The 25,232-nt window shown below is 44.5% G+C and overlaps 1 protein-coding gene across 4 annotated transcripts in view; it reads left to right on the top strand.

The window, feature by feature from the left end:
* PKNOX2 (PBX/knotted 1 homeobox 2) overlaps nucleotides 1-24,363 on the top strand; it is a 676,497-nt gene extending 652,134 nt beyond the window's left edge. For all 4 annotated transcript variants that reach the window (XM_026657858.1, XM_026657861.2, XM_026657857.2 and 1 more), the window contains 3 exons: nucleotides 8,155-8,231; nucleotides 12,849-13,027; nucleotides 22,106-24,363. In XM_026657858.1, the coding sequence (XP_026513643.1) occupies nucleotides 8,155-8,231; nucleotides 12,849-13,027; nucleotides 22,106-22,332 (483 nt within the window). In that variant the 3' untranslated portion in view covers nucleotides 22,333-24,363. The remainder of the gene's footprint in view (nucleotides 1-8,154; nucleotides 8,232-12,848; nucleotides 13,028-22,105) is intronic.
* Nucleotides 24,364-25,232: the final 869 nt, after the last annotated feature.

Raw genomic sequence — 25,232 nt, 5'->3', positions numbered from 1 at the left:
CAGACCGCCGCTACAGCCCCTGTGTAACCAACAGCCCTCCTCCCCAAGTTCCATTGCCTCCTCACCCAGACGCCCAAGAACACGGTGGGGGGGCCTCCGGCCACACAGTCACTCCAGCCCAGATGATTTCCCGAGCAATAAGTGTTAAAGTTTTAAAGTTTTAAACTGCAGTGTGTCCTTTTCCTTCCCTCCTCCCCCACCCATCCCGGGCTACCTTTGCAATTATCCCCCTAGTTGTGTGATGAAGTAAAAAAGAATGCATGAATGTGAAGTAACAATGACTTTATTGCCTCTGCAAGTGGTGCTTGAAGGGGGGAGGGTAGTAGGGGAGGGTGGGGTTGTTGGTTTACAGGGAAGTAGAGTTAACCGGGTGGGGGGGGGCGGAGATTTCATCAAGGAGAAACAAACAGAAGTTTCAAACCGTAGCCTGGCCAGTCAAAAAACTGGTTTTCAAAGCTTCTCTGATGCGCACCGCGCCATGCTGTGCTCCTCTAACCGCCCTGGTGTCTGGCTGCGCGTAATCAGCGGCCAGGCGATTTGCCTCTACCTCCCACCCAGCCATAAATGTCTCCCCCTTACTCTCATAGAGATTGTGGAGCGCACAGCAAGCAGCAATAACAATGGGGATATTCTTTTCGCTAAGGTCTGAGCGAGTCAGTAAGCTGCGCCAGCGCGCTTTTAAACGCCCAAATGCACATTCCACCACCATTCGGCACTTGCTCAGCCTGTAGTTGAACAGGTCCTGACTCCTGTCCAGGCTGCCTGTGTACGGCTTCATGAGCCATGGCATTAAGGGGTAGGCTGGGTCCCCAAGGATCACGATAGGCATTTCAACATCCCCAACGGTTATTTTCTGGTCCGGGAAGAAAGTCCCTTCCTCCAGCTTTCTAAACAGAGCAGAGTGCCTAAAGACGCGAGCATCATGTACCCTTCCCGGCCAGCCCACGTTGATGTCGGTGAAACGTCCCTTGTGATCCACCAGGGCTTGCAGCAGCATTGAAAAGTACCCCTTGCGGTTTATGTACTCGGTGGCTTGGTGCTCCGGTGCCAAGATAGGGATATGGGTTCCGTCTATCGGCCCACCACAGTTTGGGAATCCCATTGCAGCAAAGCCATCCACTATGGTCTGCACGTTTCCCAGAGTCACTACCCTTGATATCACCAGGTCTCTCATTGCCCTGGCAACTTGGATCACAGCAGCCCCCACAGTAGATTTGCCCACTCCAAATTGATTCCCGACTGACCGGTAGCTGTCTGGCGTTGCAAGCTTCCACAGGGCTATCGCCACTCGCTTCTCAACTGTGAGGGCTGCTCTCATCCTGGTATTCTGGCGCTTCAGGGCAGGGGAAAGCAAGTCACAAAGTTCCATGAAAGTGCCCTTACGCATGCGAAAGTTTCGCAGCCACTGGGAATCATCCCACACCTGCAGCACGATGCGGTCCCACCAGTCTGTGCTTGTTTCCCGGGCCCAGAATCGGCGTTCCACAGCATCAACCTGCCCCAGGAACACCATGATTTCCACATTGCTGGGGCCTGTGCCTTGTGAGAGGTCTAGGTCCATGTCCATTTCCTCCTCACTCTCGTCGCCGCGCTCTAATCGCCACCTCCTCGGCTGGTTCCGGTTTTGCTTTGGCATGTCCTGGCTCTGCATATACTCCAGGACAATGCGCGTGGTGTTCATAGTGCTCATAATTGCCGTGGTGATCTGAGCGGGCTCCATGATCCCAGTGCTAGCTATGGTGTCTGGTCTGAAAAAAGGCGCGAAAGTAGTATCTGACGGACCAGGGGAAGAAGGGAGGGAGGGGTGAGTGACGACATGGTGTACAGGTACAGGGAATTAAAATCAAGAAAGGTGGCTTTGCATCAGGGAGAAACACAAACAACTGTCACACAGAATGGCCCCCCCCAAAGATTGAACTCAAAAGCCAGGGTTTAGCAGGAGGGAGGGAGGAAGCAAATGAATACAGAATAAATCTATTTTTTACATCTTAAGACGACGGTGCAGCATGACTGATAGCCCTCGGCATTTTCTGGGTGCTTGGCAGCAAATACTGGGCGCTTGGCAGTTAGCCTTCAGGTCTATTGCACAATCTGATACCCACTGCAGTATGACAACGATGGATACCAGTCATAATATACTATCTACTGCCCAAAAGGCAAGGGGTTGCTGCTGTGTAGCAATCTAGCCCCACGTCTGCCAGCCCCATGTCTGCCAGCACCCAGATCGCCCTCGGCCTCTTCTGGGTGCTTAGCAGACAATACTGGGCACTTGGCAGAAAATAGCATACTACGACTGATAACCATCATTGTCTGCCCAGGTGCCCATGATCGACAGCCACTGCAGTACGATGACGACGGATACCAGTCATAATATACCATCTTCTACCAAAAGGCAAGGGGCTGCCAGCCCCACAGCTGCCCGCACCCAGATCGCCGATGAAGGCTACCAGTCATGCTGCACCATCTACCGCCAAAAGGCAGTTAGCTGCTGCTGCTGTGTAGCAATGCAGTCCCAACTCTGCCGGCACCTAGATGACATATGGTGACGGTGAGCTGAGCTGAGCGGGCTCCATGCTTGCCGTGGTATGTTGTCTGCACAGGTAACCCAGGCAAAAAGGCGCGAATCTATTGTCTGCCGTTGCTGTGACGTAGGGGGAGGGACCTGACGACATGTACCCAGAACCCCCCACTGTTTTGCATCATCCGGGCATTGGGATCTCAACCCATAATTCCAATGGGCGGCGGAGACTGCGGGAACTGTGGGATAGCTACCCATAGTGCAATGCGCCGGAAGTCGACGCTAGCCTCGTTACTGTGGACGTGGTCCGCCGACGTTATGCACTTAGAGCATTTTATGTGGGGACACACACAATCGGCTGTATACAACCGATTTCTATAAAACCGGCTTCTATTAATTCAATCTAATGTCGTAGTGTAGACATACCCTCAGTCTCTACACACTGATGTAACTTGCTCACCGGAATACCACCGGTTTAGGAATACAGGGCTAGATTGACAAAAGGATGTAGGCTACCAACTGTCCCTTTAAGGGGACATAAATCCCAGAATCAGGCACCACTGGGATTCACAGAGCCCCCACCCAGCTTCTCCCAAACCCTGTAAGTACTAAACTCACTTGGCACCTAGATTTTTTGCAGTAAAATTCCCTATGGGCTTATGTTTCTGCTTCTGCGCATGTGCACTGCTGGACACCTAAGCCCAATAATGATGGATGAACTGGGAGAAGATAAGTGTTCCTCCATCTAACTCACCTGCAGGGCCTGATCTAGTAAGTGGGCTCAGAGGCTGCCTACAAGATTGGGACCTGATAGGCATTCTTCCACAAAACAGCTGGGGGGACAAGGACCTCCCTTATGACTTTTAGTCCAGTGGAATGGGGAGAGTCCTCCCTCTGCCTGATGGAGAGAAGGGATTTTCTACCTCTGAGGTGCATGTCCTAACCACTGGGCTATAGGTCATTTGGGGAAGGGGCAGAAATGGGGCTCAGTCTCAGTCTCTCCTGTTGAAACTGTACCATCGTGGAGAAGGAATTGTTGGGCTGGAGAGAAAGCACGCCCAAGCACAAGAACAATTCTGGAGCCTGGTAGTTAGAGCACTCCCCTGGGAGACGGGGGATCCAGTCCCCCTGTTCCAATGACTTTTTAAATTAGCTTCAATAGGAGGGACTGATGGAGGCCCACATCAGAAAATCCTAATGCCTAGTGGTCAGAACACCCACCCAAGAGGGAGTAAAGCCCTGTTCAAATGCTTTCTTCTCCCTCTGGCAAAGGGAGGACTTGAACCAAGGCTCTTCCACTTCCCACATGAGTGCTCTAACCACTGGACTCGACTCTAACCCTCACCCCTGGCTTGTTGCAAAAGTGGTGTAGGTGTGTAACACCGACTACACTGGGGGGGGGGAATCGATCTAAGATATGCAACTTCAGCTACGTGAATAGCGTAGCTGAAGTCGAAGTATCTTAGATCGATTTACCGTGGGTCCACACAGCGCGGGATCGACGGCCGCGGCTCCCCCGTCGACTCCGCTACCGCCGCTCGCTCCGGTGGAGTTCCGGAGTCGATGGGGAGCGCGTTCGGGGATCGATATATTGCGTCTTAATGAGACGCAATATATCGATCCCTGATAAATCGATCGCTACCCGCCGATACGGCGGGTAGTGAAGACGTACCCCAAGTGAGGGTTTGCAGCTGAGAATCCCAAGCAGCCTGGACTGAGGCATTGAACTCCTTGAGAGGGGTGGAGTTTAAGATACACCCCTCACCTTGCCATCTCCCATTGGCTAGTTTAGGTGGCACCCGCTCAGCATGCTGGCTTTTGTGCATCCCATTCTGAGGTGCCTCCCCATTCATTGTATGGGGAGCCTGGATACCTAGCTCAGGCTTTGTGAATCCCAGTGGGTTTCTAGGCCCCTAAAGTTAGGCATGGCAATGTTCAGCATCACCATACCTAATTACCATTGTGAATCTAGCTCATAGGAATTATCAAACTTGATCAAACTGACAGCCGTCTACCCTCCTTGCAGTCTCTAATGGTGGCCAGCACCAAATGCAACAGCAGAAAATCTTGTAATGGACAATTATGGAGTAACCTGCCCCTGGGGAATGTCTCTTCATAGCCCAGGCACTTAAAAGTTGGATTATGAAGCAGGATGATGGCTTATATCTCTTATACAGTTTTATCCCAGCTAGACCCACTAAACACGTGCACCTTATCCCTGTACAAGGGACATGTGCAGACTGGACTGTAGCAGGTGCACCTTGCATTTTTCAGGATGCTGTCCTAAACAAGCTGAGCATGTGAGCTAACACATTTTATAAAGCTTCAGCAAGGTTTGCCATGGCTCAATAAACAGAGAATCCATTATTAATAAGGAAGTAACTTCATCTCTTGGGCTAACTGGCAGAAAAAAGTAATTCTAATAAATGTCCTGAAATGTTTCTTTTTTATTATTTCAGTTTTAAAAGACCCAGCAATCCAACCAACTATTTTTTTAATATTTTGTTTGTAAAGGAATGGATTAGTCTTAATCTAGGAGTTGGTGACTCCCATGCAGTGGTCTTGGCTAGTGGTTCTGAGGGTCCAATAAACAAAGTACATAGTGGCACATTTTTCTGGAATGCACCCAGAAACTGTAACTGTATAACAAACCTTTGGATTTGGACAAATCCAATGAGTGCGCCTGTGGCTGGAGTTCCAGTGCAGACTGAGTTATATTTTAAGAAGCTCTGAAAAGCTTCAGGGAAGAGAGTGATTCCAGTAATGTATTTGCCCAGGAGAGCAGAAACACAGTCTTGTTAGCTGCCCAGCGTAAAGTAGCATTACTCAGAGGTTCACTCACATTTTGTTATTGCTGAGCTCATTGGGTCATGTATATTTTATTCAAGAGTTACAAGCCGAGATGTGCTGGACATGAAGTTTGCATAAACAATTGCATTAACAGGGGAATTTTGAGTAGGATTAGAGAGGTTATTTTACCTCTGCGTTTGGTGCTGGTGTGAGCACTGCTGGAATCCCATGTCCAGTTCTAATGTCCACAGTTTAAGAAGAATGTTGATAAATTGGAGAGGATTCAGAGAATAGCCACAAGAATGATTAAAGGGTTAAAAAACATGCCTTATAGTTATAGATTCAAAGTAGTCAATCTATTTAGTTTAACAAGAGAAGGTTAAGGGGTGACTTGATTACACACAATGAGTACCTACATGGGGAACAAATATTTAATAATGGGCTCTTCAGTCTAGCAGGGAAAGGTAGAACACGATCCAATGGCTGGAAGTTGAAGCTAGACAAATTCAGACCGGAAATAAGGTGTATAATTTTAACAGTTAGGGTAATTAACCACTGGAACAATTAACCAGGAGTTGTGGTGGATTCTAGATGCCTGACAATTTTTAAATCAAGATTGGCTGTTTTTCTAAAAAGTATGTTCTAGGAATTATTTTAGGGAAGTTCTATGATCTGTATTATGCAGGAGGTCAGACTAGATGCTCACAGTGTCCCTTCTGGCCTTGGAGTCTATAAATCTACAAAGGTTTGACAGAAAGCGCAAAGAGCTACATTTTCAAACAGGTCTCTCAACAGAAATACACATATTTTGCACTCTAAAGTTGGATTTGTGGGTACAAACAGAGTAACAGGGGCTTGATTTTGCTCCCGTTCAAACCAATGGAAAGACTTTCATTGACATAAATGTGCTTGATCCTGCACCAAATGGGGTAACTGAATATTTAATCATCCAGTTTGTGGATGCCTGTCAAGGCTGATTCCCCACTCTGGCACTTTGAGTGCAGAAGGTGGGGGCCCGCAAGGATTCTAAAAATTGATACTGGCCACTCCAGGTTTGTATTAAACTCCCAAGATTACAGTTTCTCTCTGACCTTGGATGGGTAGATGCTGCCACCACCCAAGTGCAAAAAATCCCTTTGGACCCAGGAGCACTTGGGAATTCCTCCCTGTGAGGTACCCTCAAGCCCTTTCACCTCCCCCTCCCCCCCGGGGGGGGAAGCTAAGAAGAAAACAAAGGAAATCAGCTGTTGCCACCAGTTAATTAAACAACATATGTACAAACCTCTTAGAACACAAAAAAACGAATCCTGTTCTCAAAAAAGGTAAATTTTATTAAAAACAAAAAGAAAGAAAATACATCGGGAACTTAGGCTATTCCTACATTTAAAAAGAGAAAAATATAATAATTAAGCATCAAGTATGGTTTTCTTGAGGTCCAGCTTAATGGTTACCAGCAAAACAAAAGCATTTGGGGGTTAGCACAGAGGAGTCCACAAATCTTACAGAAATAAAAGCGATAAACCTAATTGCATCTTTCTAGACATTTCTGGGGTTTCAAATTGAGTAGTTCTTGGTATGATCTGGAGATTTTCATACCTGTTTTACAGCTTTTTACAGCATAGCTTCAGCCCTGTCTTTGCTCTGTCCCCTCTCTCCAGAGAACAACAACAGACAGACAAAGGGAAAGCTTTTTCCCAATTTTAAAAAGTTCTATCCCTCCCATTGGCTCTTTTGGTCAGGTGCTCACTCCCTTCTTTTTACCTATGGACTTTTTTAACCCTTTACAGGTAAAGCAAGTAGAGAACAGTTACTAACAGGGATTTTATAGCTAACTTGCTGGCTGGGTGTCCATAAAAGGGAGTGTCCCCCCCCCTTTCATTTATCACAATGCCACTTGTCATTTTATGCATTGTGCAAAATTGGCATCTACGAGTTTAGAAGCTTAAAGTGATTGAACTCAAGTAGCACACACAGGAAGTTTCCTATCATTCATACTGCGTACACACATACAAGGTAAGGCTTCTATAGTTCATTTCAGTCTTATTGCCACAATAAGACCTGAGTTCTTGAAGCTCAATCTTGAGTTTTCCAGTTAATTTGCTTCCTTTCTTCAGGACTAAGTAATGCAGCTTCTTCCCCAGAGCTCCTATAAGTTACCGTAATAATTCTGTTGGGTTCGTCATTTTATACTGATTGCAAGTGCCACAGTCCTTATGTAGCATTTAGGTCATATCTGTGAATAAAATGCCCCAGCAGTCACACGCACTCATGATCATAAAATGAGTGTAGACCAGATGAGATAAACCAAGAGCACTTCCTGTTCTTTAAATAATAATCAAACCAAGATAAAGTTCCCAAAACTTTCTTCTAAAAGTCCCCAGCACACTAAAACGTGAGTGGTGCTTCTATGGATTGGTCATAGAGGGTGAATGCAGATGGCTGTTTTTGCAGCTAGTTTTAATAGTTTAATAGTTTAATGCAAATAGTTTTAATATTAATATAAATGACGGCTTCCAGACTGGCAAGGTTTCCGCTAGGTTCCTTGCTCTGGCTTTTCTCTGCTGCCACTGAATGTGTCTAGTGTCTAGCACAAGAGGCCCTGCACACTACTGAGAAATGGGTTAGAATTTGGGCTTTCAACTCCTGTGGGAACTGACTGTTCAACTGTATGGAAAGGAGCACTTCAAAACTTGGGAATGCTGAGCCACCCAGAACGGAGGCGGGGCACCCTTTAATAGAGCCCATCCTGGTAAAACTCAGATCACTACAGCTGACCCTGACCCTCTGGCTCCTCAATGCCTTCCTCTAGGTAATGCACTGTAATTATGCTATTTGTCTCTTTTCAGCACCCTTACCCAACAGAGGATGAGAAAAGGCAGATAGCAGCACAGACAAACCTGACACTTTTGCAAGTCAATAACTGGTGAGTGAACCTTAGTGTGGGGGTTGTGGAATTTTCCTGCTTTCATAGTTATCAAACTGATGGAATCACCTCACTACTCTCAGTGTCCCTGCCTAGCCTGCGACTTTCATCACATGGATAGCAGGATGCTGATTACGTTACTCAGGCAACTCCCCTTATTGTCCATTTCTCAGAATAACATTGGCATCAGAGCCCAAGGCAGGCAGAGGTGTTTTTCTATGTTTTTGAGGTATTGTATCTGAACAATAGAGTAAGGTGGAACTAGCTCCTAGGGAAAAGAGACAAGATTCAAACCTGATGGTTTGAGGTTGGTTCTTCTTAGTCTGAAGACAAAGGAGTGAATTTGTACCCACGGGTGCTTAAAAAGAAAGTAGACATAAAAATAAACATCTCTATATAAATTGTTCACAAAACATTTAAAACCGTGCTCCAGGTAATGCAATATGATGCTGTGACTCTTCTCTGGAAATCCTCCATCCTGAATGGAGTTCACCCACCCCATATTTGCCATTCTCTGTTCAGGCGTATCATTGCTGGAGGTGAGGTGAGAAGGTATCTTACTGGTAGAACTGTGTGGCAACAGACTGGAATAACAGCGAACGCTGGAGGTCAGGACTGAGATGCATTGGCACAGCTGTAGGTGTAATCTGAGAGGCATTGGCAAAGGTTTCATTTTCATTCTTATTTAATATTAATGTTTACCTGATATTTGGGTCACTCTTTTCCATTTGTCTTTGTTAATCAGCTAATAGTATCACTGAGCCCGCGTCTGCGAGGTGGGTGTGATTGCTCTATTCACACACACATGCTCGCGATGCGCTAGCTCGCCTAGGCTATGGTTACATTACGAGCCAGGGCTGTGATTCCCTGCTCACATACACATACTGTGCTACTCTCATCGAACTAACATGATTGTCAATATAATTATAAATAGCAGTGTAGCCACGGTGGCATAGGTAGTGGCAGAGGAGGCACCGCTGAGCCGTGCTGAGTGCAGACACCCCCGGAGTCAGGCAGGTAGGTACTCGACAAAGCTTAGCCGTGCCTCCGCTGCCTCTACTTGTGCCACTGTGGCTACGCTGCTATTTATAATCATGCTAGCTCAGTGCAAGTTAGTGTGCATAGGTGTACATTAGCAGAGGAATCTTACCCCAGGCCTGTAGTGTAGACATAGCATTACATGGAATGAGACCGAGGCTGTCAACAAACATGACAACAATGAAATAAAAATAACACATTGGATGTCATAGTGTAGCCAGAAGATATCATAGTTTTAGAAATTCTTCTGGGCCAAAGTCTGGCCCCACTGAAGTCTGTGGCAGAACTTCCATTGACTTCACTAGGGCCAGGATTTGACTCCTGAAGATGCCATTTACTAATAAAACACCAGGAGAGAGCAGAGCCAAACTGAGAAACATGGGAGAACCAGAAAACACTTTTGATCCAGTTCAGGCAAATGCAGTCTGGACATGGCGATGTCTCTGGGCTGCATTTAATGGTAACAGAAATGGTAGTATAAACACAGCAGACCTCTACCAGAATCAGGCTTCTCAATTATTTACTGCTCATAAAGTAGCATAACTTTCACAGCTCCTCCATTCAGTATGTATGCAAAGTGAGCCAGTTACATGCTGGGGGCTGACGGCAGTGTAACAGAGAAAGCAGCGAAAAGGAGGGTGTAGCCAAACACACACTTTAACTAACACAATATTTCCAGGGCCAGCTCCCATTGACTTCACTAGAGATTGTACCCATTCATACTAGGGGCTGAATTTAGTTCCAGCAAATTACCACATCAGTGCAAGTTGCACTGCTGTGACACTGACACATTCTGAGATCAGTTTTACCATCCAGTTTGTTCATCCACAGCAATTCCACCAGTTGTGCTGCCGTTAATCCAGCTTTACACTAGTGTAAAAGCAGAATTGGACTCATACTCTTTATAAAACTAACTTAAACAGAAGCTGGTCCAATAAAAGATACTCCCTTGCCAACCTTGTCTCTCTTCCGTGTCACTTACCTCATTTCCATTTCTTGGGCCACATTTGCCACTGGTGTAAGTTTGTGATGTCCATGAAGTTATATCAGGGATGAATTGAGCCCTGAGTGAAACTTTTAATTCCTGGAAAAGGCTTTTTGAAAGTGCCCATGTGACTTAGGAGTCTGAGGGCCAGATTTATAAAGGTATTTAGGGGTCTAATGATGCAGACACACTTAGTGGGATTTTCAAAGGCAACCAATCAATCAAAAGAAATCAATGGGAGCTTTTGATTTTCAAAACATGTACACACCTAACCCCAAGCTCCCACTGGGCCCTGCTCTGTAGAAATGTAGAAATGGAACCAGACAGTATCTGTGCCCGAGAAGCCAGAGCCAGAAACTCTGCCTGGAGCTGCCCATACTGAGGGGAGCTTGGAGCTGAGTTCATAGCATTTTTGAAAATCCCACTAGGATTAGACACCTAAATACCTTTAAAAATCTGGCCCTTGGGCTATTGTGCCTAAATGTCATAGTGGCAGGCAAACTAGAAAGATATAGACAAATCGATAGCTGTAGAATTATTTAGGACTATGGGATTGTTTATCCAGAGAGTGTTGCACTGTTTGAAGAGTTGAGTGTAGTATGTATGGACTGAGGAGCAGGGTAATCGTATGGAGCATTGCCTGGGGAGTACTTTACTGTTTATCATAGAATCATAGAATATCAGGGTTGGAAGGGACCTCAGGAGGTCATCTAGTCCAACCCCCTGCTCAAAGCAGGACCAATCCCCAACTAAATCATCCCAGCCAGGGCTTTGTCAAGCTGGGCCTTAAAAACCTCTAAGGATGGAGATTCCACCACCTCCCTAGGTAACCCATTCCAGTGCTTCACCACCCACCTAGTGAAATAGTTTTTCCTAATATCCAACCTAGACCTCCCCCACTGCATCTTGAGACCATTGCTTCTTGTTCTGTCCTCTGCCACCACTGAGAACAGCCGAACTTCATCCTCTTTGGAACCCCCCTTCAGGTAGTTGAAGACTACTATCATTACGTGGGGTCATCATCAGCCAGGACTATGTTTTATTGTTACTTCTGTCATTTCATTCTGCTGCTGTTTCATTAGCCGGACACAATAATGCCAGACTAAACTGAGCAGTAGAATGATTAAATATGGAATGATAACATTTACTTATAGTAAGGATTAAGTCTACCAAGGGCCTGTACTGACTGATGCCTGGTAACATCATGTAAACTCTAGCCACAGTAGCTGGTATACATTTGCAATCACCCAGTGCCCCCTGCTGGTGAAAATATACATAATGCAATAATTAGTCTTTTATTTTTCTACAGAGGATAATAGTCAGCATATTGCTAGTAGTTATAACAAAGTACTTACTTGTGAAATAGGGTAACATTTTGAAAAGCACCTAAGGGCTTGTCTACATAGGCAAATAGTTCAGAATAGCTATAATGGAGTAGCAAATGCTGAACAACTATTCTGCACTAACTCCCATTGTGGACACTCTTATTCTGCATTGCCTTTGTCTGGTTTAGCTTTCGCTACTTTGGAAGTGGACTAAGCAGAAAAAGGTACTCTTGGTGTGGGATAAGAGTGTCCACATGGGGAATTAATGCAGAACAGCTATTGCGCTTTAAAATCACATCCTAGCTTACTTCATAGTAACTTCTCTATGTAGACAAGCCCTAAGCAGGTTAGGAGCCAAGTTTCCTTTTCAAAAGTGACTTGGGCACTTAGAGCCAGATTTTTAAAGGGATTTAGGTGCCTGAACAATGTGAGAGGTATTGATTATGACCAGGAGACAGAGGGCTTGTCTACATTGCTGCAGGGTGGACTACAGGGGTGTGAATTGCAGCGTGCAACAAAGTGTGTCTGTCTAACAGCTAATGAAAAGGTACCTAGTTCACATTAAGATAATCCTGTTTGAAAGAGGATTACATTAACACAAAGTAACTTTTAGTTTGCTCTAGAGTGTCCACACAGGGCAGTGGGAGCACAACACTTCGGTGTGCTCTGCAATTCACACACCCTTAGTCCACACAATGGAGCAGTGGAGACATAGCCAGAGAGTGCACAGGCTACCTAATCAGGTGACCTGTCTTAGGGGTCTAACTCCAAGAGGGTTTGCAGCTGAGAATCCCAAGCAGAGGGTGATATCTGTCTCTGGACCATCAGCCAGGTGCACCAGGTGAGCCGTTTATGCACCTACAGCTCTCTGCTCTCCCTGCCCTTCTCCTGGGCATTTTACTCCTGGCTAATGTAGGGCACTTCCCACTCAGCTGGCCAGTGTCTGAAAATCTCTCTCTTCGGCACTTAACTATCGCCAGGCACACCATATGGAGTTTGGGTGAAACTGAGCTGCTTAACTTAGGGCTAAACATTCCACTAGGCGGGGGCCACATGAGGTTGAGCAATGCCTAAAACTTTTTAAAACTCTGGTCCTTAGAAACCTAAGTCTCATTGAAAGTCAATGGAGCTTAGTCTCCTAAGTCACCCAGATGCGTTTGAAAATGTTACCCATAGTCAATAAGCGAAAGAAGCTAATTATTCTAAAACCTTGTAATAATTCTGAACCTTCAACAATGCAAGTAACTCCCTGTTTTTCCCCGTGGGAAGGTTTATCAATGCCCGACGGCGCATTCTGCAGCCCATGCTTGACGCGAGCAATCCAGATCCAGCCCCCAAAGCCAAGAAGATCAAATCCCAGCACCGTCCTACTCAAAGATTCTGGCCCAACTCTATTGCAGCTGGAGTGCTGCAGCAACAGGGAGTCAATCCTACTACCAATCCTGACGGTAAGAATGGGGCAGGGACATGGCATGGGATTGGCTAGGGAAGTCTGCAGAGCACATCTGCTTTGGTTATTGTACTTAATGTCAGTAATTAAGAATGTTTGTCTGTTAACAAGCATGTGGTACATTCACACTCTTTGCTTTCAGTTTCTATGGGGTAATGCCAGTTCTGGAGAGAAGTGCGAGGTTTTCTTTCTTGAATTTTATCCAGTTTCTCTCACTGTACTTCTGCATATACTGAGGAGACTCCAGGTCACCACATACTAGTTAGTCATGCCCCTCCTGGCTGGAAAACTCTACTGGAGAACTATTGAAAATTAAAAATGTAATTATCCTCAGTTTACTAATTTGCCTATTGTTGTAGGCATTAGCTCTGAGACCACTTCCTTATTACAATTTTTTAGTAAAGTCTGCCTGACACCAGCATTAAGTTGTAACAAATATTAGCTATTATTTCTATTGAAGTAGCACCAAGAGTTCTCAGGTTAGATTGGGCCCCATTGTGCTGGGCGCTAACAAAGATACCGAGAGAGATGCTCTCTGCTCCAAAGAGCTTGCAATCTAAATAGACAAGAGTGGGAGGGGAAAGAGAATGGAAGCAGATTGCCCAGGATTATACAAAGGGAGCCAGGAATAGCAGCCACAACTTCTTACTCCAAGTGTAGTACCCCATCCAATAGATCTAGTTGCCTCAGTACTCTGGCTCCCTTAAGTAGCAAACAGGTTACTAGTTTTTAAAATGCACCAGAGACAAATTTTAAGGTGATGAAATAGTGGTTTACGTTACATATTGGTCAGCATAAGTGAGGGTGAGCATAAGATGGATGAATTCACACAGGGTAGAGCTGGGATGCTGGGGATGTAACAGGAAAACCACCAACAGGATAGTGTATTATAAAGTAAGCCCTGAACTGGAAGTGTCAGCATTGAGGTTGCCGGTGCATATGTAATACCGTATGATAGTCTTTAATTACATGATCACATACTCTTTTTCCACAGGACCCTGCCTCATTCAGTAAAGAGAAAGGACCGTGCTCAGGGAATGAGCCAGCTATTCAGTATTTCCTTTCATTCTCACCATTCCATGTGTGGCCCCTGCCGTATCTAATGCCTCCATCCAAACCCTGCACCAAATATTAAATTATTAATTTCCTGTTGGGCTTTTCTATGGTGCTCATCATTGTGATATCTGAAACTCTCAACCAATATTGAATGTATCTTCACAACTCCATTGACGTTATGAGTGTATTATTTGCCCCATTTTACAGATGGGAAAACTGAGATGAAGTGATTTATCAAAGACAGATTTCAGGACTACCTGACTTCCAGCCCCGTGTTCATTTCTCCAGCCCACAATCTATTACTGCTAGCAGGACTGAGCATCCACAGCTCCCAGTGACTTTAGTTGCAGTTGTGAGCGCTCAGCACTTCTAGTCCCAGTCCCAGGTGTCTTCCTGTTGGACCCAGGTGGGTAAGGAACACACAGTTAGTGGCCATGTAGAGAAATGTGGATTAACATAACTTGCCCCGCATCACACAGGAACTCGGAAGCAGAGCTGGAGAAAGAATTCCAATCTTCTGACAGCTACAGCCTGAATCACAAAATCATCCATTCCTCTTCCTGCGGTCCCCTTCTCACTCTTTACATGCCTTTCAACTTTAGAGAAAATAAGGTAGAGGTCCTACAGAACTGACTCATTCCCTACACAGCCCAGATGCAATATCTGAGCACCATCCATCCTATGCGCTGAATAAGGTAGAGTCCCGTGATCATGTAATTAAAGACTGTATCATAATATATAGGCACCAGGGATGGAATGCAATCTTAACTCTGGTATTTCTTAACTTTCAAGTGCTTGACTTTGCAGTTTTAATTATGTTATTTGGACACTTTTTCCAGGATAATTTCCTATGTTTTTTAAAAAGAGGAAAATAATTCTGTTGTGTGCATCTGTAAGTACCCTCATTATGCATCAGCAACGTCTGAACCTGCATCTCCAGCACAGGCTTTCACAACTTGAGCTACGTTAGCTGGTATCAGGAGCAGGGCCGGCTCCAGACACCAGCGTAGCAAGCAGGTGTCTGGGGTGGCCAATGAAGAGAGGGGTGGCACGTCTGGCCGTTCGGCGGCAATTCGGCGGCGGGGCTGTCACTCCCTCTCGGAGCGAAGAACCTGCCGCCGAATTACCGCTGTAGAATGAAGCGGTGGTACAGCTGCCGCCGATCGTGATCGCGGCTTTTTTTGTTGTTGTTGTTGTCTTTCTGCTTGGGGCAGCAAAAACACTAGAGCCGGCCCTGATCATGAGAAGGTTGCTGGTCTCTGTGAACCAGCCACCAGAGGCAGACTGAAACAGTGTGATGAGTAACCCCATTTTTAGATATCAGTGCCAAGGACAAAGATATGGAAGGTTCCTTCTAAGAGGCATTGTGGCTAAGTGAATGGGATTTGAGTTTCCCTTATTAGAACTATTTTTTAAAAAGGGTAAATGGGATGACCCAGGTAATTGCAGGTCCCTAATGTTCCAAGACTTATAGAAAATCAATATTAAAATTAAAATGGCACACAGTAAATGGATTCAAAGCTGGCTAGCTGATAGGTCTGAAATGTAATTAGTAAACAGGCAATCATGATCAAGCAGGAGTATTTCCAATGGGGTTCCACGGGGGATTGTCAATGACCTGGAAGAAACAATAAAATCATCACTGATAAAGTTTGCAGATGACCAAAAATTTGTGGGGGAGTTAAATAAAGAAGAGGACAGTTCACTGATACAGTCATCTGGATCGCTTGCACAAGCAAATATGCATTTTAATACAGCTAAATATAAATATATATACATCTCATAACGAAGAATATAGGCCATACTTACAGAAAGGGGAACTCTATCCTGGGAAGCAATGACTCTGAAAAAGATTTGGAGGTGAACATGAGCTCCTCATGTGATACTGTGGCCAAAAGGGCTAATGTGATCCTGGGATGCATAAACGGGAATCTCGAGCAGTAGAGAGTTTATTTTACCTCTGTATTTGGCACTGGTGCGACTGCTGCTGGAATATTGTGTCCAGTTTTGGTGTCCACAGTTCAAGAAGGCTGTTGATAAATTGAAGAGGTTTCAGAGAAGAACCGCAAGAATGATTAAAGGATCAAGTCACTTAATCTATTTACCTTAACAAAGAGAAGGTTAAAGGATGACTTGATCACAGTCTGTAAGTACCTACATGAGGGACACATATTTAATAATGGGTGCTTCAGTCTAGCAGAAAAAGGTACAACATGATCCAATGACTGGAATTTGAAGCTAAACAAATTTAGCCTGTAAATAAGGTGTAAATTTTTTAACAGTGAGAGTAATGAACCGTTGGAGCAATTTAAGATGGGTTGTGGCATCACTGACCATTTTAAAATCCAGATTCGGCTTTTTCATAAGAAAGGGCCGACTTGGCTTCGGTGCCTCACTGGAGAAGAGGGTTCCCAACTGCGAATGTGGTTGAACTAGACCATTTCTTGTTTAAAAAAAGAAGTTTGTATCCACCAATTCTTAAACTCACGAATTAATGGAACATAAATCTGGTTCTCACTAGGTTCATGACATTCCCTTTGAGTCTTCATGTACTGCTGCAGAGTGCTTTCCTAATGACTGTTACATCAGCCAGGAACATTTAAAAAAGAATCTTGCAATATCTTCAGAATTGGCCAAGTCATGAAGTTGACAGTCCTAGATTAGAGTCAGAGAGACACTGAGAATTCATATAGGGACATAAGCTGCATAAAATCATTGACTTTTCAACTGAATAAAAACAAGAAAATTTACCTTTTAAAATTTCTTGTCACTATTAGACTAAAAGCTGTTTCTGAGCTGCTGTAGGCAGCGCTGCCTCTAAACTTCACTTATATCACATATATACAGATTGCATTACCCCTGCTCTCGGAAGCTGCTACTATAAATAATTCAAGCAGATGTTGTTGTGACAGGATCCCCGAGGTGCAGCCTGGGACCGTGGGACTGCTCTCCAGCCTGGGCTGTCTCTCACAATGCTTTGCTAGTGACAAGCAGCAAACACCTCCAGGTGCTGATATCACTCAGTACAATCGCATGTGGAGCCCCACACCCAGCTATATTGCATGAATGCTCCCAGAGCCACTCATAAATCACACAGAGAAAGGCACCAGCCAAATCCCCCCAGCTCCTAGCCTTGCACCTCAGGAATATACCATCTTACATTGCTCAAGACGAGCAGTGCAAATTTATTAATTGGTTCACCACTTCATCAATGGAAAGTGGATATACGCCAGCCTTTGTAAATCTGAGCAGGTTTACCAAACGCTCCAAGAAAACTCACTGGTAAAGATCAACAGTTAAACAAATTTATTGACTACAAAAGATAGATTTTAAGTGATTTATAAGTGATAGGCAAAAAGTCAGTTAGTTACCAAAATAAAACAAAATATAAGCATGCAGTCTAAACTCTGAACCCTATTAGTCTGTGCAACATCTAGATTAAGCACTGGATATTGCAGTTCATAGTACACGGGTTTCACCCTTGAGACCTGGGCCAGTCTCCTCTGTTGGGGTCTTCAGTCTTCTGAGTGTCCTTGTTGCTTGCAGCATAGGTGGGGGAAGGAGAAAGGCCAAGCATGGGGCCCCTGTGTTCTGTCCCATGTGTTTGGAGAACACAAGTCCAGGCATGTCCGGTGGGCATTGCTGAGTCACCAGACAAGCAAGGTTGAGCAATTCCCCTGGTGTGGCCTCATGCAGGTGTGGTCATTGAATTGTAGCTCCTCTGCAGGACAATGGCAGGTGATGTCTGTTCAGCACCCACCTGGGTGTTGGTTACCTCCCTTGTCATTGTCTCTGGAGAGCTAGTATCTGGGTGCCTCCAAAACCCACAGAATATTTTAGTGATAACAATACAACACCATTCTCATAACTTCATATGCATTAATGATATATATATTTAGATAGAACAGTGACTTTCAGCAGATCATAACCTTTCCCCTGATACCTCACATGGCCTGTTTTATCTGCAATATCACAATTATATATAAATGAGGAATATGGGGGTTACAGGATGCTCCCCCAACATATAGAATGTCCCTGTTGTGTTAACTGCTTTTCTTGAATAGTTTCTTATCCTGCACTTTCCCAATATTATACGTTTTAAAGTTCTGAAAACAGATTAAACAATGAATAATTCAAACAGCCAGAGATTTTACAACCTGATTTGCAAGACTTTTCTGTGTGTGTGTTAATGAGATTTTTTGGGGGTGGGGTTGTTACTTTACTCATTACTTAGCTTAAGTGAAGAGCAGCAAACACTGAGGTCAGCTGCCAATGTATTAAAAGTCATAACTCTCCAGATGAGAAGGAGCATTTGGGAAAAGGGGAGGATTAGATGCAGAGACATTTACAAAATAGGGAGAAAAATAAGCACAAGTGCAATAATGTGAAAATGAAAGTGAGAAACAGAGAGAAGATGAAGGAAAAACAGAGAGGCGTAACATTCAGTGTTGCCAGCTCTTGGAGCTCTCATGATTTTATTGTGAGTCTCACAGTATTAGGTGTTTTTCTTAAAGCTGCAGCTCATGGAGGCATGTGCTTAGATGAGAATCTCAGCATTCTCCCCCCACCTTTTATTTTTAAGTAAATCGTGGTTGTGAAGAAAAGCTTGAAAACCTGAAAGCTTGAAAAACTCCTGATTTTTAAACCACTCTCATGGATTTTTGAGGGGCCTTACTAATGAGTTTTGAAGGCTTAGAGGTGGAAGTACTGTAGAGGTTAGCCTCCCTTTCCCCAAAGCCTATGGATGCTGCCATACTTCATTTGCCTTCTGGACCCTTTTTTGCAAACCTGCCCTGGTCTAGGCCCCAGTTATCTCAGAGACTACTCCCCTGATGTCCCACCATGACAACTGTGCTCAGAAGGTACATTTTGGCTAGCAGAACAAACGGTGATGCTCACAGGAGCATCTTAAGTCTGAAATCCAGCCCCTCTGGCTGTAGGTCCCCACTTTTAGAGCAGCCTGTAGGTTCATCATTTTCTGTTTAGGCTCCCCACTGACTGCAGGCTGCATTGCAATCATACAGTCATACAAGCTAGAAGTGGAAAGGACATGTTAGGTCATCCAGTGCACATCTCAAGGATGGGATGCAAGACAGGGTTGTTCCTTACAGGGTATTTCCCTGTATTCCGTCCAGTCTGATTTTAAATGTCCCAAGCAATGGGGCCTGGTCCATTTGTGTTCAGAGACTGTTCCATACCGAATCCATCTCACTGACAAGGATTGCCTGATGTTGAACCTAAATTTTCCCTGTCTTAATTTCATCCAGTTTATCCTAGTTAAATCTCTTGTATATCAGTAAGTAAGTTCTCTGCCTCCTTAGTGTTAATATCTTGTAGATATTTCCAGTCTGTTAGCCTGTCTCTTATAAATTGCAGCTTATTCGTGCTATTCCTGCAAGTCATTCTCTAGACCCTTAATGTCCATCCATCTGTACAGTGGGTTTCCCCTTCTCTCTTAGGAACTTGGAAGCAGATCAGAGTTTTGACCCTGGGCTGGGCTTCAGGGAACCAGTTCCAGAATTGTCCTCATTCAAGTGGAGCAAATGGCAAGATTCAGGCCTCCATTTTCAGCACAACTATTTTACTATTGCAACTCACTGGCAGTAGCCTGTCTTGTTCTCTGTGTTTCTGGTTAGTTTCCCCAGGTGTATTGGATGCATTTTTCCAAGATGAGTCTGTTTTAATTATTTTAAGCTCATGTCTCCATCTTTTTTTTATCACTTTTTGATTCTTTTATCCTCACAGGTGTTTGCAACTCCTCCCAATATTGTACCAGGTGTAAATGTACTTAGTGCACTGTTCTGCTCTAGTAACACAGATTGCTATTTATGCATCCCTAGTCTTAGGGTAGGTCTACACTTACCCGGTAGTTCGGCGGCGAGCGATCGAACTTCTGGGTTCAACTTATCGCGTCTTGTCTGGACGCAATAAGTCGAACCAGGAAGTGCTCGCCGTCGACTGCGGTACTCCTGCTGGGCGAGAGGAGTACCGCGGAGTCGATGGGGGAGCCTGCCTGCCGCGTGTGGACCGAGGTAAGTTCGAACTAAGGTACTTCGAACTTCAGCTACGTTATTCACGTAGCTGAAGTTGCGTACCTTAGTTCGACTTGGGGGGTAAGTGTAGACCTGCCCTTAGAGATGTTTGGTCAGTGTTTTCCCAGTGGTTTTGGGGATGATATTGGGCCAGATCCTTAGCTGGTGTAAATTGGTGCAGGTCTGTTGACTTCGGTGGAGCTCTACTGACTTACACCAGCTGAGGCTCTGGATCATTTTGGTTGGTGGTAACCAAGGTAAAGTGTGTTCCAGATATTGACGTGGTGGGCAGTTATAAATACGTATAATAATAACAACCGTAAAGTGTTGCTTAAAAGAGAAACATTAGCAAAGGGTAAAGAAGTAGCAGGTTGGTGACGTGAGTGCATAGCTTTCCTGGGAATAGACTCTGAAATGCCTGACATACTGAAGCAACCATACGCATGTCCCTGAGTGCTTGTGTTCAGCTAGCACTCCACAGCATCATAGTCAGTGGGAGCTATGGTACCAGCACCCCATAAAACCTTGACTTGTCTCTTGGGCTGGAGGTGCCCAATGCCGTATCATCAACCTAAGCATTCAAAAATCACAAATCAGGCCCCCCAGAATCATGAGGTTGGCTAAAAATCAGGACATTTGAAACCAACAAACAAACAAATAAAAAGTCAGGGTCTTTTTAGTTGCCTCCTGGTTCCTGAGCCTTTTGAGTGCTCTTGGGTCACATTGTCAGGTTTTTCTCCACAACCATGAAGGCTAGACTCTTTTTATTTGAATGAAAACTTTGATTCTCACATATTGCTATGACTCCAGCCGAAGGGGCTTCAAGCATGACATCAAATCTTGAAAGACTCATGCTAAATTTGTGAGATTCGGTAGCACTGTCAGATGCCAGGTGCACACAAACCTATCAAGACTCTTGATTTAGCCAGACGGCTCCTGTTTACAGCTGCCTTCTGAGGTGCTCCTTTGGAGGAGCTTAAATCTCCTTGAGAACTGCAGAGATGCTCTCGGCTTCATCTCCATCGAAAGAGTGGCTCTAGGGGGGAGCTCCATGGTAAGACTTGGAGGTATGGCTAGAGTGACACTAGAGTCATTTCTCCCTGGCCAGAGGCATCTTTGAGCTGGAACCAGGGATTGGCAGCAAGAGCAGCATGTCCCAATCAGGCAATGAGCAGCGAGTTAGACATCTGGCAGCCTAGCCAGAGCATCTCCCAGCTGATGGCAGGAAGCAGCCTGATCCCCCTCCCAGACCAGGGAAGCAGCAGCCACCATCAAGGGCTAGAAACCCAATCACAGCCCTCCTGTCCAGTCCATGGACAAGGAGCAGCAAGGGCCAGAGCCTCAAGAAACAGTTAGAGTCACCTGTCCACCAGACGTTCCTATGTTCCCAAAGTTCCTTCCAGGCTTCAGTTTTACCAGGCTCATGTTCTGGTCATTAGGACATTTTATAGCATTTATGTAAACAAGGTGATGCATAGTAATAAAATATGCAAATTAATCCACTAAGCATAAAACCTCCAGAATTGTGAAACTTCAGCTTCAACATGTATGCATACAAGTTTGAACACTGTGACTTCTGTGCCTCAGTTTTCCCATCTGTACAGTATGGATAATAATAATACTAATACTCACCTTTTTAAAGCTCTGTTAGATTCTCAGATAAAACTTCCATGCGTGGATAGTAGTATTGTCCACGCTGAATATGTCAGATTCAAGCTTATTACTGAAAATTCAGATGCTGTGTTGTTTTACCTGAAATATTGATGTGTAATTCTGTGATTCTGACTGAAAATGTATTAGGTTAAAGAGAAGGTTTGATTGTCACATCTCATATTCAATGGGAGGTACGGCAAATGCCAACCAATGTGGATCTCTCCATAGCAAGTCAGCCGTCGTGGTAAAGCAACGTGATGTCAGATGGCGTTGTTGCCTCAGCAAAGTAAACTTGCAAATGTAATTCTTTATATCAGGTGTTGTTTTTATTGTAGGCTCCTTAATTATGGACAATCTGCAGTCCCTGTCTTCCGATAATGCTACCATTGCTATGCAGCAGGTCATGATGGCAGCTCATGACGATTCACTTGATGGAACAGAAGATGAGGAGGAGGATGAAATGGAGGAAGAAGAAGAAGAAGAACTGGAGGAAGATAACGATGAGCTCCAGACAACGAATGTCAATGACCTTGGCTTGGAGCACAGTGACTCACTGGAGTAGCAAAGAATTGAAGGTTCCCTGATTTACGGTAGAGCAGATGCCTCCTGGAAAGATGTTTGCCTACCTAAATCAGCAGCCTGAGGAATTTTAGAGGAACCCTGATCTTTGACATACAAGCCCCCCACATCGCTTTAAAAATTATGTACGACAAAATCAAGTAATGATACCCTTACAAAGTGTCCTGCTTGCCTGCAATGCACTGCAGCTGTGGACAGGAGTGCACATTTAAGAGACCAGTAGAATGTGCAGGGTTATTATTTAAGTGAAGGACACATGTTTACAAGGCACATATTGTGGCCAGTTTTTTTTTTTTTGTGTTGTTGTTGTTGTTTTTGATAAGAACAAAAGTGTTTTTAGGGCAAGCTGTTTTCTGTATGACTGAGTCTTTGATGGATGTTATCATGCAATGCCTTTTTTTGACATGCAGGTGAGAGGCAGGTCTGTTTTCATTTTCACTGCTTTTATGAAAGATTTATAGATACAAAAGGATTGATGCTTTTTTTAAGTAAAAGATTGTAATGATTATAAATATCTAAATGTAGGGAAATCAGAGTTTGCAAATTGTCAGAATTTAAAACTGAACATTGAAAGACTTTAGTGCTGGATCCATTTAGATTCCTGATTAGTGCTGATTAAATGAATGTCAACTCTTCAGACTTCCATCTCTTCCTATACAGAGTGACAAACCCCAGGAAGTACAGAGGGGACACACACATATTGATGTAAATCGGTCTGGTGATTGGGTACCAGACCGTGAGCTGAGCAGCCTTTGTAGGAGAATCGAAAACTTAGAAACTTTTAATTTAATGGTCTCCTTGTGATACAGTTAGTGAAATTTCTAGGCTATAGGTGCAATGTCAAATGACCAAGAATGTCCTCAAGTGATGCCATCTAGGTACCATTAAATGTTTAGAAGATCACAAATATTCAGAAACCGATCAAGAAATAATTGGGCATTCTTATGTTTTAATGAAATATAAACAAAAAATGCTGAATTTGCCTTGTTCATCTGAAACGTAGTCAGATTTCAGAATGCTGAAAGCAGTCTCAGATTCTGCTATGCTACAATGCAAGCCATCTCTATTTGATCTCCTGGTTTTAAGAATTCATGGATTTCTGAACTAGGAAAAGTTTTTTTGAGCTAGCTGAAGATGCTATCCAGATGGTGAAAGATAAAAATGCCCCTTGCATTACTTCCACCTCTCATCTGGAATCCCCACCAACTATCCCTCTCATGTAAAGCATTCTGCCGAGAGATTAATGAAAAGCCGTCTTGAACTAAGATGCTCATTTAGGCGATGTCTACACTGAAGCAGTGTTAGCTCTGTTCAAGTTAGTGTGCTAAAAATAGCAGTGTAGCTGTGGTAGCAGGGGTAGTGACTCAGTCTAGGCACCTGGGTATGCACCCACCCAAACCCGCTTGGCACACACTCAGGTGGCGAGCGCAAGCTGCCACCTGTGCTGCCCCAGTTACACTGCTATTTGAGCAGAGCTAACAAGTATCTGTCTAGCCACACTGGGAAGTACACTCCCTGCTGCAGTGTCAACATAGCCTTAGGCATGTTTAGTAGCAGTAGGATGGGATTAGAGCCATAAAAGTTTTCTTCACTGAATGAGGAAGAAGACATTTCATGAAGCACTGGCAAAACTAATCACAGACAAGACTTTCCTGAGATCAGAAACATTTGCTGACCTGACTAACATATATACAAATGTTGTAAACAAATAAGATTCAGATTATGGATATAATCACAGAAATGGCAACAAAGGTCCTCTCGTATTCACACAGTAGGAAGGAAATAAACTCCCCTTGATAGAAAGAGATTTCACCCCAAAACATCACTTGCATTCAATCTCCTCCTCTCTCCACACACTGAATGGTAGAACTGAATATGGTTGTGTCGTCCATAAAATTTCATTAAATGAACTTTCAGTCCATTTGTAGGAGAACAATTTCAGTGACAAGCCTTAGAATCATAGAATATCAGGGTTGGAAGGGACCTCAGGAGAACATCTAGTCCAACCCCCTGCTTAAAGGAGGACCAATCCCCAGATAGATTTTTGCCCCAGATCCCTAAATGGCCCCCTCAAGGATTAAACTCACAACCCTGGGTTTAGCAGGCCAATGCTCAAACCACAGAGCTATCCCTCACCCCTTGGCTGGCACGGTTGTGCAGGCTGATAATGACCTTTAGCAAAACAACTGGGGACCTCCAAATTCCACCTTTGAGGAGCAGTCAGTAACTGAGACTGAGGAAGGGCTTCCTGAAATGAATGTATTCCTCCCTACAATGAGCTGTTAGTGAACGGTTTAATAGAAATTTGAGAAAGAAACAACTTTATTTATAATCAGTGGTATAGAGCAATATGTTTTGCTTCTTTTCCATGCCATAATTAGATCACATTCCCCTTTGAAAATCCAGTGGGGGCCGCGATTGGCCGAACCTGCCGACGCGGCAGGTAAACAAACTGGCCTGGCCTGCCAGGGTGCTTACCCTGGCTAGAGGTTGCCAACCCCGGTGTAGGAATTGTCACTGTCAGTGTTATAGCCGTACTGCCATAGCACCTGTAGTGTAGACATGGCTGCAGTCTCTCTCACCTGTTGGAGCTGTGCCACTTTGTATAAACAATTAAATGTTAATTGGACCAGAGAGAGACTGTCTCTGTTGCCTGGCTTTCTCTCTCTCTCTTCCCAGAAATCCCATGCTGGACCTGAGAAACCGTCCCATTGAGAATGATGCATTTCGGTGAAAAATTTTGGTTTTGAAAATTCTGCCTTTTCAAATGAAAAAAATGGTTTGGCAGAAAATTTCCAACCAGCTGACAGCTAGGATGGAAGCTTTTCTTTTCTGGTTCATATTCTTACTTAAATATGCACAGACCCAACACCAGCCCAGCAC

This window comes from Terrapene carolina, unplaced genomic scaffold (assembly GCF_002925995.2).
Source record: "Terrapene carolina triunguis isolate 2854851 unplaced genomic scaffold, T_m_triunguis-2.0 Scaffold374, whole genome shotgun sequence".
Classification (NCBI taxonomy): Eukaryota; Metazoa; Chordata; order Testudines; family Emydidae; genus Terrapene; species Terrapene triunguis.
Note: the sequence above shows the minus strand (reverse complement) of the source record. Positions and strands in the feature narration are given on the sequence as shown.